This window comes from Saccopteryx bilineata, chromosome 5 (genome assembly GCF_036850765.1).
Source record: "Saccopteryx bilineata isolate mSacBil1 chromosome 5, mSacBil1_pri_phased_curated, whole genome shotgun sequence".
NCBI classification, from domain to species: domain Eukaryota; kingdom Metazoa; phylum Chordata; class Mammalia; order Chiroptera; family Emballonuridae; genus Saccopteryx; species Saccopteryx bilineata.
Genome location: NC_089494.1, coordinates 226718373 through 226732002, shown reverse-complemented (window position 1 = coordinate 226732002; position 13630 = coordinate 226718373). Strand labels below are relative to the sequence as shown.

The 13630-nt window shown below is 36.4% G+C and overlaps 1 protein-coding gene and 1 pseudogene across 13 annotated transcripts in view; both read right to left on the bottom strand.

Annotated features, from left to right (window-relative positions):
- Window positions 1-13630, bottom strand: part of CLOCK (clock circadian regulator) — a 112491-nt gene that overhangs the window by 41105 nt on the left and 57756 nt on the right. For all 13 annotated transcript variants that reach the window (XM_066280030.1, XM_066280029.1, XM_066280025.1 and 10 more), the window contains 3 exons: window positions 12466-12557; window positions 6482-6571; window positions 3967-4087 (listed from right to left, as the gene is read on the bottom strand). In XM_066280030.1, coding sequence (XP_066136127.1) covers window positions 3967-4087; window positions 6482-6571; window positions 12466-12557 — 303 coding nt within the window. The remainder of the gene's footprint in view (window positions 1-3966; window positions 4088-6481; window positions 6572-12465; window positions 12558-13630) is intronic.
- On the bottom strand, window positions 3475-3621 carry LOC136307285 (small nucleolar RNA SNORA48; annotated as a pseudogene).

Here is a 13630-nt window from a genome sequence, read left to right as displayed (position 1 = left end):
TTATTTAGTCCATAGAAGTAAGGTAACTTTAGGAGATGATCTCATATACTTAATAGAGAAAACCAATCTTCTAATATAAGCAACTCCACATTTCCCCATTTTTATCTGTCTTTCTTTCTCATTCTTGATTATAATTTCAAATGGTTTTGCTTCCCATTCTATTAAATGTAATGCTCTGATGTATACTGTGAACATTCTTTCCTATTTTCTCTAGGACCAAGACCACACCACTGTTATTCATTCCTTTAGCATCCACACCTTCGTTTTTTTCTACTTAAAAGGTCTTCCCATCTCAAACCAACAAGGATTTTTCATGCTACTCTTCTTAGTACCACAGATCGCCTTCCTTTTCATTACATGCTCTACACATATTGATTTCCCTTAATTTCATTTATGGTAGTTTTTGTCCTCATACCGATATAGAAATTGCTCTTCTAAAGATCACCAATATTTGTACAGTAGTCCCCTCTTATTTGGCGATATGTTCCAAAACCCTCAGTGGATGTCTGAAGCTACGAATAGCACCTAACCCTATATATATATATGATAAAGTTTAATTTATAAATTAGGCACAGTAAGAGATTAACAATAACTAATTGTTAAAAACAGTTGCAGGCATACCTCATTTTATTTTACTTTATTTTACTGCACTGCAGATATTGAGCTTTTTACAAATTAAAGGCAAGACCCACCACCAGCAAATAGATTACAACTTGCTTTATGGTGAAGGTCTGGAACCTTCACCATAATACTTGTAGTATTTCCAAGGTATGCCTGTAATAAAAGCTATTAAAGTGTGGTATCTCTCTCAAAATCTCCTATTGTACTATAGGTACAGAAGAGATATGCTGGACAGAGAGATGATTCACATCTTCTGTGGGATGGAGCAGGAAGGCATGAGATTTCATCACACTATTTGGAATGCCATGCAATTTAAAACTTATGAATTATTTCTGAATTTTCCATTCAGTATTTTCAGACCCAGGTTGACTGAAAATAAATGAAAATATGAAGAGTGGAACTGCAAGTAAGGGCTACTACTGTACTGTTAATTTCAATGGACATTCCTCCTTGTTACTACCTCTTCTTAAAACTCACATTTCTTCATTTTTATAGCTTGGAACTTACCCTCCTATCTTACTGTATATTTTTGTACCTTTGCTAATCAGTCTTCAAACTGTGAGCCTTCACAAACATTGTTTTGATCTTGATCTATTATCCTTTAAATTTTTATCTGCATTTACTAAGTTTATTTACTCCTAAATCTCTCTCCCCAACTCTAACATTCTATATAAAACAGTCTCGGGCCACCGCATACTTTCAGGACATTTCTACTTGATTGTCCCATCAGTAACTCAAACTAAAAATATTTCAAAGTGAATTTATCCCTCTTCCTTCCTAAGCCAGCTATCCTTCTCCTTTGTCCTATGTGAGCCTATTTACCAAGAAACCATATTAATTTGGTCTTTTCTTTTACACAAGCCCCAAACTAATTTGTCATCCGGACCTACCAATTATGTCACCAAAAAGCTCTCATAAGTCATTTTTTTCCAAATGAGCTCTAGTACCAATTCAGTATAGATGCAATGCAAATCACCTTGCCATCTTAAGTAACTGTAAAAATGTATCTTCTATGCCTTCATGCTCTTGACACTAAAATTTAACCTTCCTTACTTTCAGACCAATGTTACTTTCACCTTATTATTTCAGCACTCAAGGATCAGTAACGTCTCTCCTTCGTTCACAGCATCAAACTCATATTCTCCTGTCGTTATCATGAGTGACTTTATCATCTAACTCAACATGTTCAAAATCTAACCACCTTCTTTCTAAAATGTTGTCCAATGACCTTAGCCATGTAGTCCATTTGTGCCTAATACCAAGTCCTATTAAGTTTATCTCATCAACCCTCATATACAGGTTTTCCTCTCCATCCTTACTTCTATTGCTAGAATTATATAGTTTTTATTTTTATCTCCAGTCAATTCATTTAAAATTTTTCCACGTGAGATTTATTTTTTTATTATTATTATTTTTTTTTACCAAGAAACCACACGTTCACTGGCTCCTTACTATGTAAAAAACAGAAAAACTTGTTAGGATGAAAGAATAGGCCCTATTTCCTTTTTTAGACACAAATCACACCACCTATACCACTTACCTTCAATATACTCAAATTACCTACTTGCAGAATCGTAAATGTTTTAGCAATTTCCCCTCTATTATAAATCATGTTTAATCTTCTACCATAAAGCACATTTTCCTGGAGAAATAACTTGTCGTATATCAGTTGTTTAACTAGGGGATCTGCAAGTCATTTACTTAAGGCCTTGCTCTATCAGAACAATGGCTGCCATCCACCCTTTGACTTTAGAAACCAAAGCCCAATGTCTGCCTTTCTGCCAGAGGTTTTCATTCAGTTCTCCTGCCAGTTCTGCCCCATGAGGATCTCTGAAGTAGACTCCTCCTCTGTCAACTTCTATGTCCCAAGCTCCACCTTTCTAATTCTTCTCTCCTCCTCTACATAATTACCTCAAGCAATTTAACTCAACCCATACTTCAAATATTATTTACAGGCATATAATTGACCTCTACATCATTATATTCAGCCCAAATCTTTCTCCTAAGTGAAAAACTAGAGTGGTCTGTTGGAAATGTCATAAGAACTTGATTTTTAAATTATTTTATATCGACTTCAAATGGACTCTCATGGCCTCTAGTTCTCCTCACTTTCTGACAGGTCACCCATTCACATCAAAGATATACATACATACATACATGGTTACACATATATGTGGGTGTGCATATGGGTATCTCAATTCTTGAACAGTTAGTATTACCAGAAAATTCAAAATTTTTAAATCATAAAAAAGTGATTAAAGTAACTAGTAACTAATAGCCAATTAGAGTTGGTAGAGGATAAATTAGTAAAGAAAATAAACTATTCTAGTCAAATTAATTTGTCCAATGAATCTAGGAAAAATGCCTGACTATATCATATTTCATACTTCTCAAAGGAAGGAACTATTTTTTTTAATATTCTTGGCACTTCTATGATATTGTACAAGTGCTGGGCACATAAGATATACCTAAGAAATATATTTTTAATTAGTAAAGCAAACAATGTTCTTTATTAATAATTCTGAACAATATAGAAGCTACTTTTTCCCAGTTTCAGTATCCAACTGGCTGATTATAGTGAAAAAGAGAATGTTTAACTTTCTCTCATCACATAAGATTTTATTTTAAAATTAATAAAAATAAATTACAAAGTTCCATTTTTGTGTAAAATACAGTTTTATGGAATAATTATTGTAATAGGAAAAATGAGATTTCAATATACTCAAGAATAGAGTTCAGGCTTTAAAAATACCAAATTTCCCATGTATAAGATGCTCCCATGTATAAGACGCATCTCAATTTTGGGGTCAGAAATTTGAAAAAAAAAATGTATTACATAAAGTTGTGGGGGTTTTTTGTGCCCCAGGCATGAAACAGCTCTGGTCACCAACACAGGCATCAAGCTAGGATGAACTAGGGCTGAAATCTGCTTTGCCCCTGACTGATTGATATAAGAGTAACACCACCAATCAGGTGCCTCCTTGTCCATTGCCAGAGGCTACATAAAGTTACTGAACTCGTTTTATTTATCATAAATTCATACAACTCCTTATCCGCGCAAAAAGCGGGAAATGCAAGTAAAAAAAAAATCTACAACCACTGCATAAGATGCACCCAGTTTTTAGACCCCAAATTTTTGGAATAGGGTACATCTTATACATGGGGAAATATGGTGGTTATAATTTCGTATTACACATATTTTTAAAATCTGAAAACTATCTAGTAAGGTATATGGAATGATGTTGTATGCTAATGTAGTTAGCACTGTGTTTGTTGCAAAGTTGCAAAAGCAAAGTATAACATGAACAAATATATTTAGCTATTTGCTTAACAGCTATTACTTACACTTTAAATATTCAGGGGTTAATGAGTCACTTTCCAGCAGATGGGTAGAGAGTATTTTATAAACCTCTGAATGTTCCCCCTCTGGAATAAAATTAAATATACTTTGATCCACAAGATCAGACTGAAAAAGAAATTCAAAAAATAAAATAACTTTAGTGACTCCAGTGACATGAATTTTAAAAGTATGTAATCACTCTTAAAATATCAGGTGAACACATAATTAGCTTTTGATCATTTGTAACAGCTGATTAAGATCAAGTTAGAGTACAACTCATACAAGGAGAAGGTGTAAGAGAGTTAACATGATGCCCATGCCTCTGACACTAGTATCTGTATCAGATCCATGATCAGTAAGACCTTGAAAGTCTGATAAATGATTTGCAAAGGTGAGTTCTACCAAATCCAAACATTTAAAATATAATAGGACTAAGAAACTCTATTAGAAAAATCTCTGGCAGCCCTGGGCCGGTTGGCTCAGCGGTAGAGCGTCGGCCTGGCGTGCGGGGGACCAGGGTTCGATTCCCGGCCGGGGCACATAGGAGAAGCGCCCATTTGCTTCTCCACCCCTCCCTCCTTTCTCTCTGTCTCTCTCTTTCCCTCCCACAGCCAAGGCTCCATTGGAGCAAAGATGGCCCGGGCGCTGGGGATGGCTCCTTGGCCTCTGCCCCAGGCGCTAGAGTGGCTCTGGTCGTGGCTGAGCGACGCCCCGGAGGGGCAGAGCATCGCCCCCTGGTGGGCAGAGCATGCCCCTGGTGGGCGTGCCGAGTGGATCCCGGTCGGGCGCATGCAGAAGTCTGTCTGACTGTCTCTCCCCGTTTCCAGCTTCAGAAAAATACAAAAAAAAAAAAAAAATCTCTGGCTACAAGACATAGCCCTACCATATATCTAAACCTACAACAAAAGACCAAAGAGTTAGCCACATGCTAAGCCAAAAGATTTGACTTTGGTGCATTTCAATTGTCCAATGAGACCTTTCCTTTTTTTTTATTTCATCTTTTCCAGCCATCTATCCTAATACTCATTATCAAAAAGCTCTGCTGTTAATACCCCTTCTCCAAAAAGGCAAGTAATATATCAAATGTTATAATCCTTGCTCAAATATGGCTTTAATTATGATTCATTAATCAAGAGATGAACACTGTAAGAGTAATTTATAAGTAACAGAATATTTATATCACAAGCCCTATCCTAGATAAGAACATTACATATTAAATAAAAACTTCAAATTCGTTAAAACCATCAATCGTAGTAGAGCACCTAACACAGTGTCTGGCAGAATTGATATTTAAAAAATGTATGGTTTTTTTTTAATCTTTTTTTTTTAAATTTTATTTATTCATTTTAGAAAGGAGAGAGAGAGACAGAGAGAGAGAGAGAAGGGGGGAGGAGCAGGAAGCATCGACTCCCATATGTGCCTTGACCAGGGTTTCGAACCGGCAACCTCAGCATTTTCAGGTCAACGCTTTATCCACTGTGCCAACTCAGGTCAGGCCAAAAAGTGTATGTTGAATAGAACAACAAACACGTAATTCAAGTATTCACCATCTTTATCAAAATTACACAGTGGGCCTGACCAGGTGGTGGTACAGTGGATACAGCATCGGCCTGAGACGCTGAGGACCCAGGTTCAAAATTTACACAGTATAATTATTTTCTAAATCTGTACATTTAACATTCTATTGATAAACTAATATGGCTACTATAAAATTATCAATTCAAGCCACAGAGCACCAGAGCTCTACATCTATTATTTTTAGTGTGTTCTTTTTTTTTTTTTTTTTTGTATTTTTCTGAAGCTGAAAATGGGGAGAGACAGTCAGACAGACTCCCGCATGTGCCCGACCGGGATCCACCCAGCATGCCCACCAGGGGCGATGCTCTGCCCCTCTGGGGCGTTGCTCTGCCGCCTGGGGCAGAGGCCAAGGAGCCATCCCCAGCGCCCGGGCCATCCTTGCTCCAATGGAGCCCCGGCTGCGGGAGGGGAAGAGAGAGACAGAGGGGAAGGAGGGGGAGGGGTGGAGAAGCAGATGGGCGCTTCTCCTATGTGCCCCAGCCGGGAATCGAACCCGGGTCCCCCGCACGCTAGGCCGACGCTCTACCGCTGAGCCAACCGGCCAGGGCTATTTTTAGTGTGTTCTTATTAGTCATTCCTTTGATAAAATTATTTGAGTTTCTCTAGCTGCAACAAGTGTCTCAGTAGGAATTTAGTTATTCTCAAGTTATTCTCAGTGATTTAGCAACACCTTCACCAGGCTGATTAAAAAGAAAACGCTGAAAACAGCATTAGAAAAAAAAAGGGCAGGAAGAACAGTGATTAAAGTGGTATCTGTGTAGTTACTACAGATAACAGAGTCATGACTGAGAAAAGAGCCATGTTAAAACAAAGATGTATTTTGAGCTCTCCTCCCTACTCTACTCACTGTTCAACACTGCTCCAGAGGTACATTTCCTAGTGCATTAGAACGTTAACAGTAGGCATTAAACAAGAAAGAGATCACAGGATTTTTATACTTACTGGTAAATGTTCAAGTAATGAAGTTACACTTTCAGACACGTATATTATGCTTCCATCTGTCATGATTGCTAAAAAAAAACCATCAAGAGCCTGAAATTAAGCATAATGGTCAGTTAAATAAAAAGAGAAAAGCAGCTTATAGGACAGAAACAAAAATCTAACTTACTAAATGGCCAAGGATGTAATGTGAATATTTCCAGAGCATCATCAAAATGCTAGCTTTTCCCCTTTACTGCAATATATAGTATATAACTTTGTGCATTTTAAAATGCTTCTGGAGAAAAAAAATCACTGCATGACCATATACTGGATAGCTGGTTTCTAAGACAGATTTAATATTCTACCTTTATCATTCACATATTATATGAAGATGGACTTATTTGAAGATGCTAATATCTCTGAAGCACACACCCCATCAATATGTCTTTGGCACATAAAAGAATACATTATCACCTTTTGCATATATCAACAGAGAGGTATATGACTGAACTGTAGGAAGATAAGTGAGGAATAAAGTGAACAGGAAATAAAGGTGACAAAGTTGGCTGAAGTCAGACTATGAAAGGCCTTAAAATACTAGGTTAAAACATAAGGACTTTGTTCAAGAGTAGTCTGGAAGCCGTGTAAAAATGGATTTAGAGGTAAAAAAGAATTCGGGAAATCTCAATGGCTTTTGGAATAATCAGGGAAGTTAATGAGAATCTGAATGAAATGAAGAATAAACAGGAAAGAAGTCAGGCAAGCATTGAAAAACGTGAAGCATTGAGAAATTCAGGACAGAAGCCAGTGCAGGAAATTCAATACTTAATAATAAAGCGATCCTATACTTTATATACTATATTATAAAGGATTTTCATTTGAGAATCCTAGGCAGAGAAGTGACAACTAAAGAAATCAGATCTGCATGCTAGACAATTCCTTGGGGAAATTATCTACATGTGGGGATGAGAGGGACAAGTGCCAGAGAAACTAACAGAGAAGATAGAATACACAGTTGACAAGGAAGTCAACAGAAGAGAATATAATATGACAGTCAGTGAGGAGGAAGAGGGATGATTCAATGTAAAAGGATATCAAACAAAAATAAATGAGAAATAAATCTGGTGACTTTCAAAAGAGATGTCAATAGGAGGCTGAGTCCAACTACAGTGAGTCTGGAGATGAGTGGATGATCAGAAGGCATTTACAAATCACTTTACCAAGAACTTTAGAACAGAGGAAGGGAGAAATGAAAGTTTTAAGGGAATAAAGTATCAGGAAGCAATAAATAAAAAGAGTAACTGAAGTATATTTGCAGGCTGAGGGAAAGAAAAATCAGTGAAAAGTGAACTACTCACGAAAACTAGGGGATATTTTATCGCTTCATATTCATTTTGAAATATCCCCTAATTATACGTTGAAGACATACAGCAGAAAAGACACCAAGAGGAGTTCCTCTTCTATCAAAAGTTATCAAACTAAATTTAGATTTCTGTGTAATTATAGGGCTCTCTCAAAGGACAGCAATCTTGGGTAAGAATCGCATGTATCTTTAACTCTGTATTTGCAGCACCTAGCACATGTGTAGCGCACAGCAGATAAAAAAACAAAAACAAAAACACTTGCATGTAATTTATGGAGCTGGAAGTTAGATCTACTTCCCTCTATTCTAAGTAAGTATTGAAATATATGTTGAATGTAGATAAAAAGGCACCCCCTCCCCTTCTATTAGGGGAGAGATCTGGATATTAAAAAGAATTTATTTTGAGTAGATGACTACCTTCTAAAATGGCTCAGACAACCCCATTCCTGGCTAATGTAGAAGAAGGGGATGAAAACCTTGGAATTTATGCAAATTCATGAAATTATTTTTTTAAACTCCTTATTTTAATAATTCCAGTGTTATTATTTCATAAGGGTCACATGATGTTATTAAGAACTAGCTTTTCTCATGTGAAGTTAGATTATATCATCTTTGAAAGTAAATTAATATCTACTATGATGATCTGAATTTGCATTTAGGATATTTGCTAAGAATCAGGGTACAACACTCTTGTGTGCAGAGAATGAACTAAAATCAGAATTCTTGATGGCTTAATCCCATTCCCAGGATCACAGCCTGCCCTTGACTCTTTCCCAGCAGGCAAAGATTAACCAGAGAAAAGCCTCCAACAGTATCTCGCCAAATTCTTTTTTTTTTTTTTTTTTTTTGTATTTTTCTGAAGCTAGAAACGGGGAGAGACAGTCAGACAGACTCCCGCATGCGCCTGACCAGGATCCACCCGGCACGCCCACCAGGGGCGATGCTCTGCCCACCAGGGGGCGTCGCTCTGCCTCAACCAGAGCCACTCTAGCGCCTGGGGCAGAGGCCAAGGAGCCATCCCCAGCTCCCGGGCCATCTTTGCTCTAATGGAGCCTTGGCTGCGGGAGGGGAAGAGAGAGACAGAGAGGAAGGAGGGGTGGTGGAGAAGCAAATGGGCGCTTCTCCTATGTGCCCTGGCCGGGAATCGAACCCAGGTCCCCCGCACGCCAGGCCGACGCTCTACCGCTGAGCCAACCGGCCAGGGCCACGCCAAATTCTTAAGACAAGTAAGGCCCAGACTACTTTTAAGTAGAAGGACGTACCTTCCCAAGAAGGTAGGTGGGCACACCAAAAACTAAAGGGGACTGAAGAGGGACTTGACAAGGAAGATAAGGAAGATATGGAAGAAGGAGCAAGATGGAGAAGGACATCCTCATCCCAAGACTGAGAACTGTGCAGTTTATCCCTCTTCCAGACTGTATAAGGGGAAGGCTTATTAGTTAAAACTCCTTATCTTCCTGTTTGATATCTACTTGACCCACAATAAAAGGACTACGTAAACCTTGTTAGTGAGTGTTTAATCTGGGGAAGACTGGAATGGAGTTCTAGGGGAGGGGACAGAACCTCTTTGTGGAGCTATATCTAGCTCCACAGGGCACCAGCACTTCTCGTATAGATTACCAGGGAGAGCTGCTGGCTTTCCAGGGAAAGAACTACACACTGAGAAACGACTTCACATAAAGATGACTTTGCATCGAGGTCAAGCTAAATTGTCCTGATTCCTTTACTATTCTCTACCCCCCCCCAAAGGTTGCAAGTAATAATCCTTGCAACCAAGTAAAAGAAAGAGAGGGACAGATGGCAATGGAGGAATGGAGAGAGAGACAGCCAACACATAAGTGAATTTTAAGATCTCAATCCCAGTTCTTCCATTAATTAGCTATCTGACCTTGGACAAGCTGCAATTTCTTTGGGCCTCATCCATAAAATGAAGAGGTTGAGGTGGATGATCGAATAGTAGCTCTAACATTCCAAGATGTAGCCTACATCTGAAACTCTGCTGAAAATGGTATCTGGACTGCCTACCTATAATCTGATCAACACGACTAGCCAATAGTAACACATCTAGGTTAGTTGGACCCAGACTGTAATATATACCGTATTGATGTATACCCTTCAATCTTGGCATAATGATGTTAGAATACGTATTTACTTGATAGTTACAAATACTCACTAGGTATAAAAAATGTGCTTGACATATTAAAAATAAATAAATGTAACATTTTCAGGAATGTAATCCTAAATGCTATGAGGATACTTATGAGACAATTGTTTTATATATATTTAAATATTGTATTTTTTTAATTGATTGATTTTTAGAGAGAGAGAGATGGAGAGAGAGAAAGAGAGAGACAAAAACATCAACCTGTTTTTGTATGTGACCAGACCAGGAATCGAACTGGCAATCTTTGCATATCCGAACGATGATCTAACCAACCGAACTATCTGGCCAGGGCTTAATTTTCTTTTGTATTTTATAAATAATGTTATAATATCTAAAATCTTTGATTTACTTTTTTAAATACAAAGAATGTACTACATGTGACTTGGCATTAATAAAGATCTGTCCATTGTGAAGAAAAATTTGAAAACAATGCTTTTGTTTAGCTTATTAGTGAACAGGTAATTTATCTTAAGGTTATTAATGAATATAAATATGACACTTTATGAATTATTAAAAATTTCTTATACTAATGAAGCAGGGTATGTAGTCCATGATTACCAGATCTTATTAAACAATTCTGCTGAGAACACAAGAGACTTTGCTTTGGGGGGCACAGGTGTAGCACCATGATGCAGTGTGTATGGTATTATATTGAGTTGCACATTTGAAACCTATAAGGTTTGGCAAACCCTGTCAACCTAATAAATTAAAAGATATATTTAAAAAAAATTTAAATTAAAAGTAATCAAATGAGTTATTTCCTTTCTCTGTTGTAGACAATAGCTGTATGCACCCTCATAAACATATTACTTATTACCTAAAGAGACAATTTTAGACAATGCCAAACTTTTTTAGAAAAAACATTTAGGAAAATCAGAAACTATTTTTTGGTTTACAACAAGTAACCATTAATTTAAAGAGCTAATTGCTAGTTACTAAGCTACAAGTTCCAGGCCATGGCTAGCTTTCACTGAAAAGAAGTTTTATACGCTTCACAGGGGCTAAAGCCATGGAATCAAAGGCTAGTATACCTGCAAAAAACCCCAGCTGAGCTACTAACTGCTAACTCTGGGCAAATTTCATAATCTCTTTGTTCCTCAATTTCCTCATCTGGAAGTAAGAAAAGGATACTAATAGTGTCTACGTCATAAGATTATTGTGAGGATTCACTGAGTTAATATTTGAAAAGTGATCATTATACTTAGATTTTAACTGCGTTTTTAAATATACACGATATATTTATAGTCTAACAAATTTTCATGTAACATTTCTGCTGAATATACAGACTTAATTAATCTAGCAATTAACTTTTCCATCCAAAGTATAAACAGAAAAAATAACTTATTAATTTGCAAAATACTCTGTCACTTCACACTTTAGTCACGATACAAAGACACATGAGACATGGTCATTACATATACAGGGTGGGGCAAAAGCATATTTACAGTTGTTCATATGGAAAATAATACATTAATAAGTAATAAGACACATATAAATTCCATGTTTTGTGTACTCACAACTGTAAACCTACTTTTGCCCTACCCTGTACATACATGACATAGAAAAATGTTTCAGGTATAAAAGAATAGATCCAAACCAGCAGGATAAAAGATATAAATTACTTAACAATGTCTACATCCCATCTCAACGGCTTTCCTCTATTCTTTCTACCTTACTTTATGTTATGTATCTATTTTTCTTGTCCCTAATACTAACTGCAAAGTGTACCACCTGTGTCCTATTTATTTTGTTTTCATGGAAATTTGATACTGGATTCTGGGCACACAGGTGACACCTATATTATTCTATACACAGGAGACAATTAAAAGGTAGGAAAGTAAGATTTATAGGTATGAGTGACTCAAAATTTTTGTAGATTTTGTAATTATTGCATAAAGTATGAAGTTGGCAATTACAAGCAAATATGCTCTGAATTGTTTTCAAAAACAAATTTGTCACAGAAGAACATTTACTTATTTCCTTTAAAAGTTTCTACTTGAATTAAGAAGAGTTGCCTTTCAACGTATATTTGTCCTACATTTTCAAAATACTTCATTTATTTCATTTTATGTTGTTTTAAGATAGACTTTAACTTGTTAAAAAATACTGTTGCCATTTCATAATATTTAATCTGTGACATACATATTATTTTTCATTAGGCTGTCGCTAGTGTGGTCTCAGATAGAGAATTTGGTAGCTATTAGGTTTTTTTTACTTTTATTAAACCTCTCAAAAATTCAGATAATACTAAAAATATGAAAATTTGGCATTCCTTTACCAGATAGTACTATTTGCTTACAATATTTGCATCAATTTTAAATGAAGATATAGTTAATGATTTACATGGAGTTAAAACTTTTCAACATTAAATATTGTTAAAACTATACTAAATATTGTTAAAACTATACTAAAGTTAGTCAACCCTGTGATATATTTTTTGAGGAAAATAAAACTTTCAAAAATTAAATCTGGACATACCTCTAACATTAATTGTGTAAACTCTTCATTACTAAGGAATGTAGGTTTCCAGTCCTGTCGAATTTCACTAGCATCTGACTGTGCAGTTATTTCTGTAAACAGATTATTTGACATATTAGTGGTATACTCCAACTACAGGGTGTGCAACTGGGGCAGTGCAAGATTCCTACAAGTTGCTTCTCTCTACCCACTCTAATTCAAGATCAGAACCATAGGCTATAACCTTTATTAGTCTAGGTAGGTATCAGGAGGTCAAATTTTTGGTAATGTGAAATATTTGAGCTACTATGTCAAGTTATATCATTGGATTTGGCTTCTTGGAAATACCAATCTCTTTGACTTTTCTCTGGGGTGCTGTGATAGCCTGTTGGTTAAAGGCCTGAGACTGTTTTCTGCTTGGCACAATGACTGAACAAGATTCAGAATAAGCAAACATATCAGACATTAGTAAGATATTCAGATATTCTTTTTCCTCCTTTCCTTGCCATTCAAATGGTAGAACCTAGAGCGTATATAAGGACATGGGCCTGTAGGAAAAGAGCCAAGTAGGTCAGTAAGTCTGCTTTTAACAAAGAAGACTACTTTCAACCTGCCTATTGCCAAGCAGAAAGATACCTCCCAATCAGAGGTGCTCTATTCTTAATTAATCAAGAATAAATTAAGATTTGGGACAAAACTTTATAGCAATAATTCCAGAGTGATTCTGCTTAGTGTCCCCTTATATAAGGTCTACCAGAAAGTTCTGTCCGTTTTTGGAATAAACAAAATACAAATTTTTCTTACCGTCAATAAACTTTATTAAATAATATAACTGCCATTATTATTAATGATTTCTTGCCAGCGTGAGGGCAATTTGTATATCCCATTTTTGAAAAATGTTTTATCTTTTGATGCGAAAAATTGAACCAGTGCTTGTTTGATATCTTTTTCATTTTTGAATTTTTTGCCCTTCAAAAAATTTTGTAAGGGCAAAAACAAGTGATAGTTGGAGGGTGCTAAGTCCAGGGAAGATGGTGGATGCGACAGACATGCTTCTGTAGCATTTCCTCCTTGTTGAAATTCGTAAATATTAACGGTGTAAATGAACTTTATCAGTAGCCATGGGTACACTATGGCTTCACACATAAGACTAATGTGAATCAACTTTGTTTTAGTTAATTTGCTA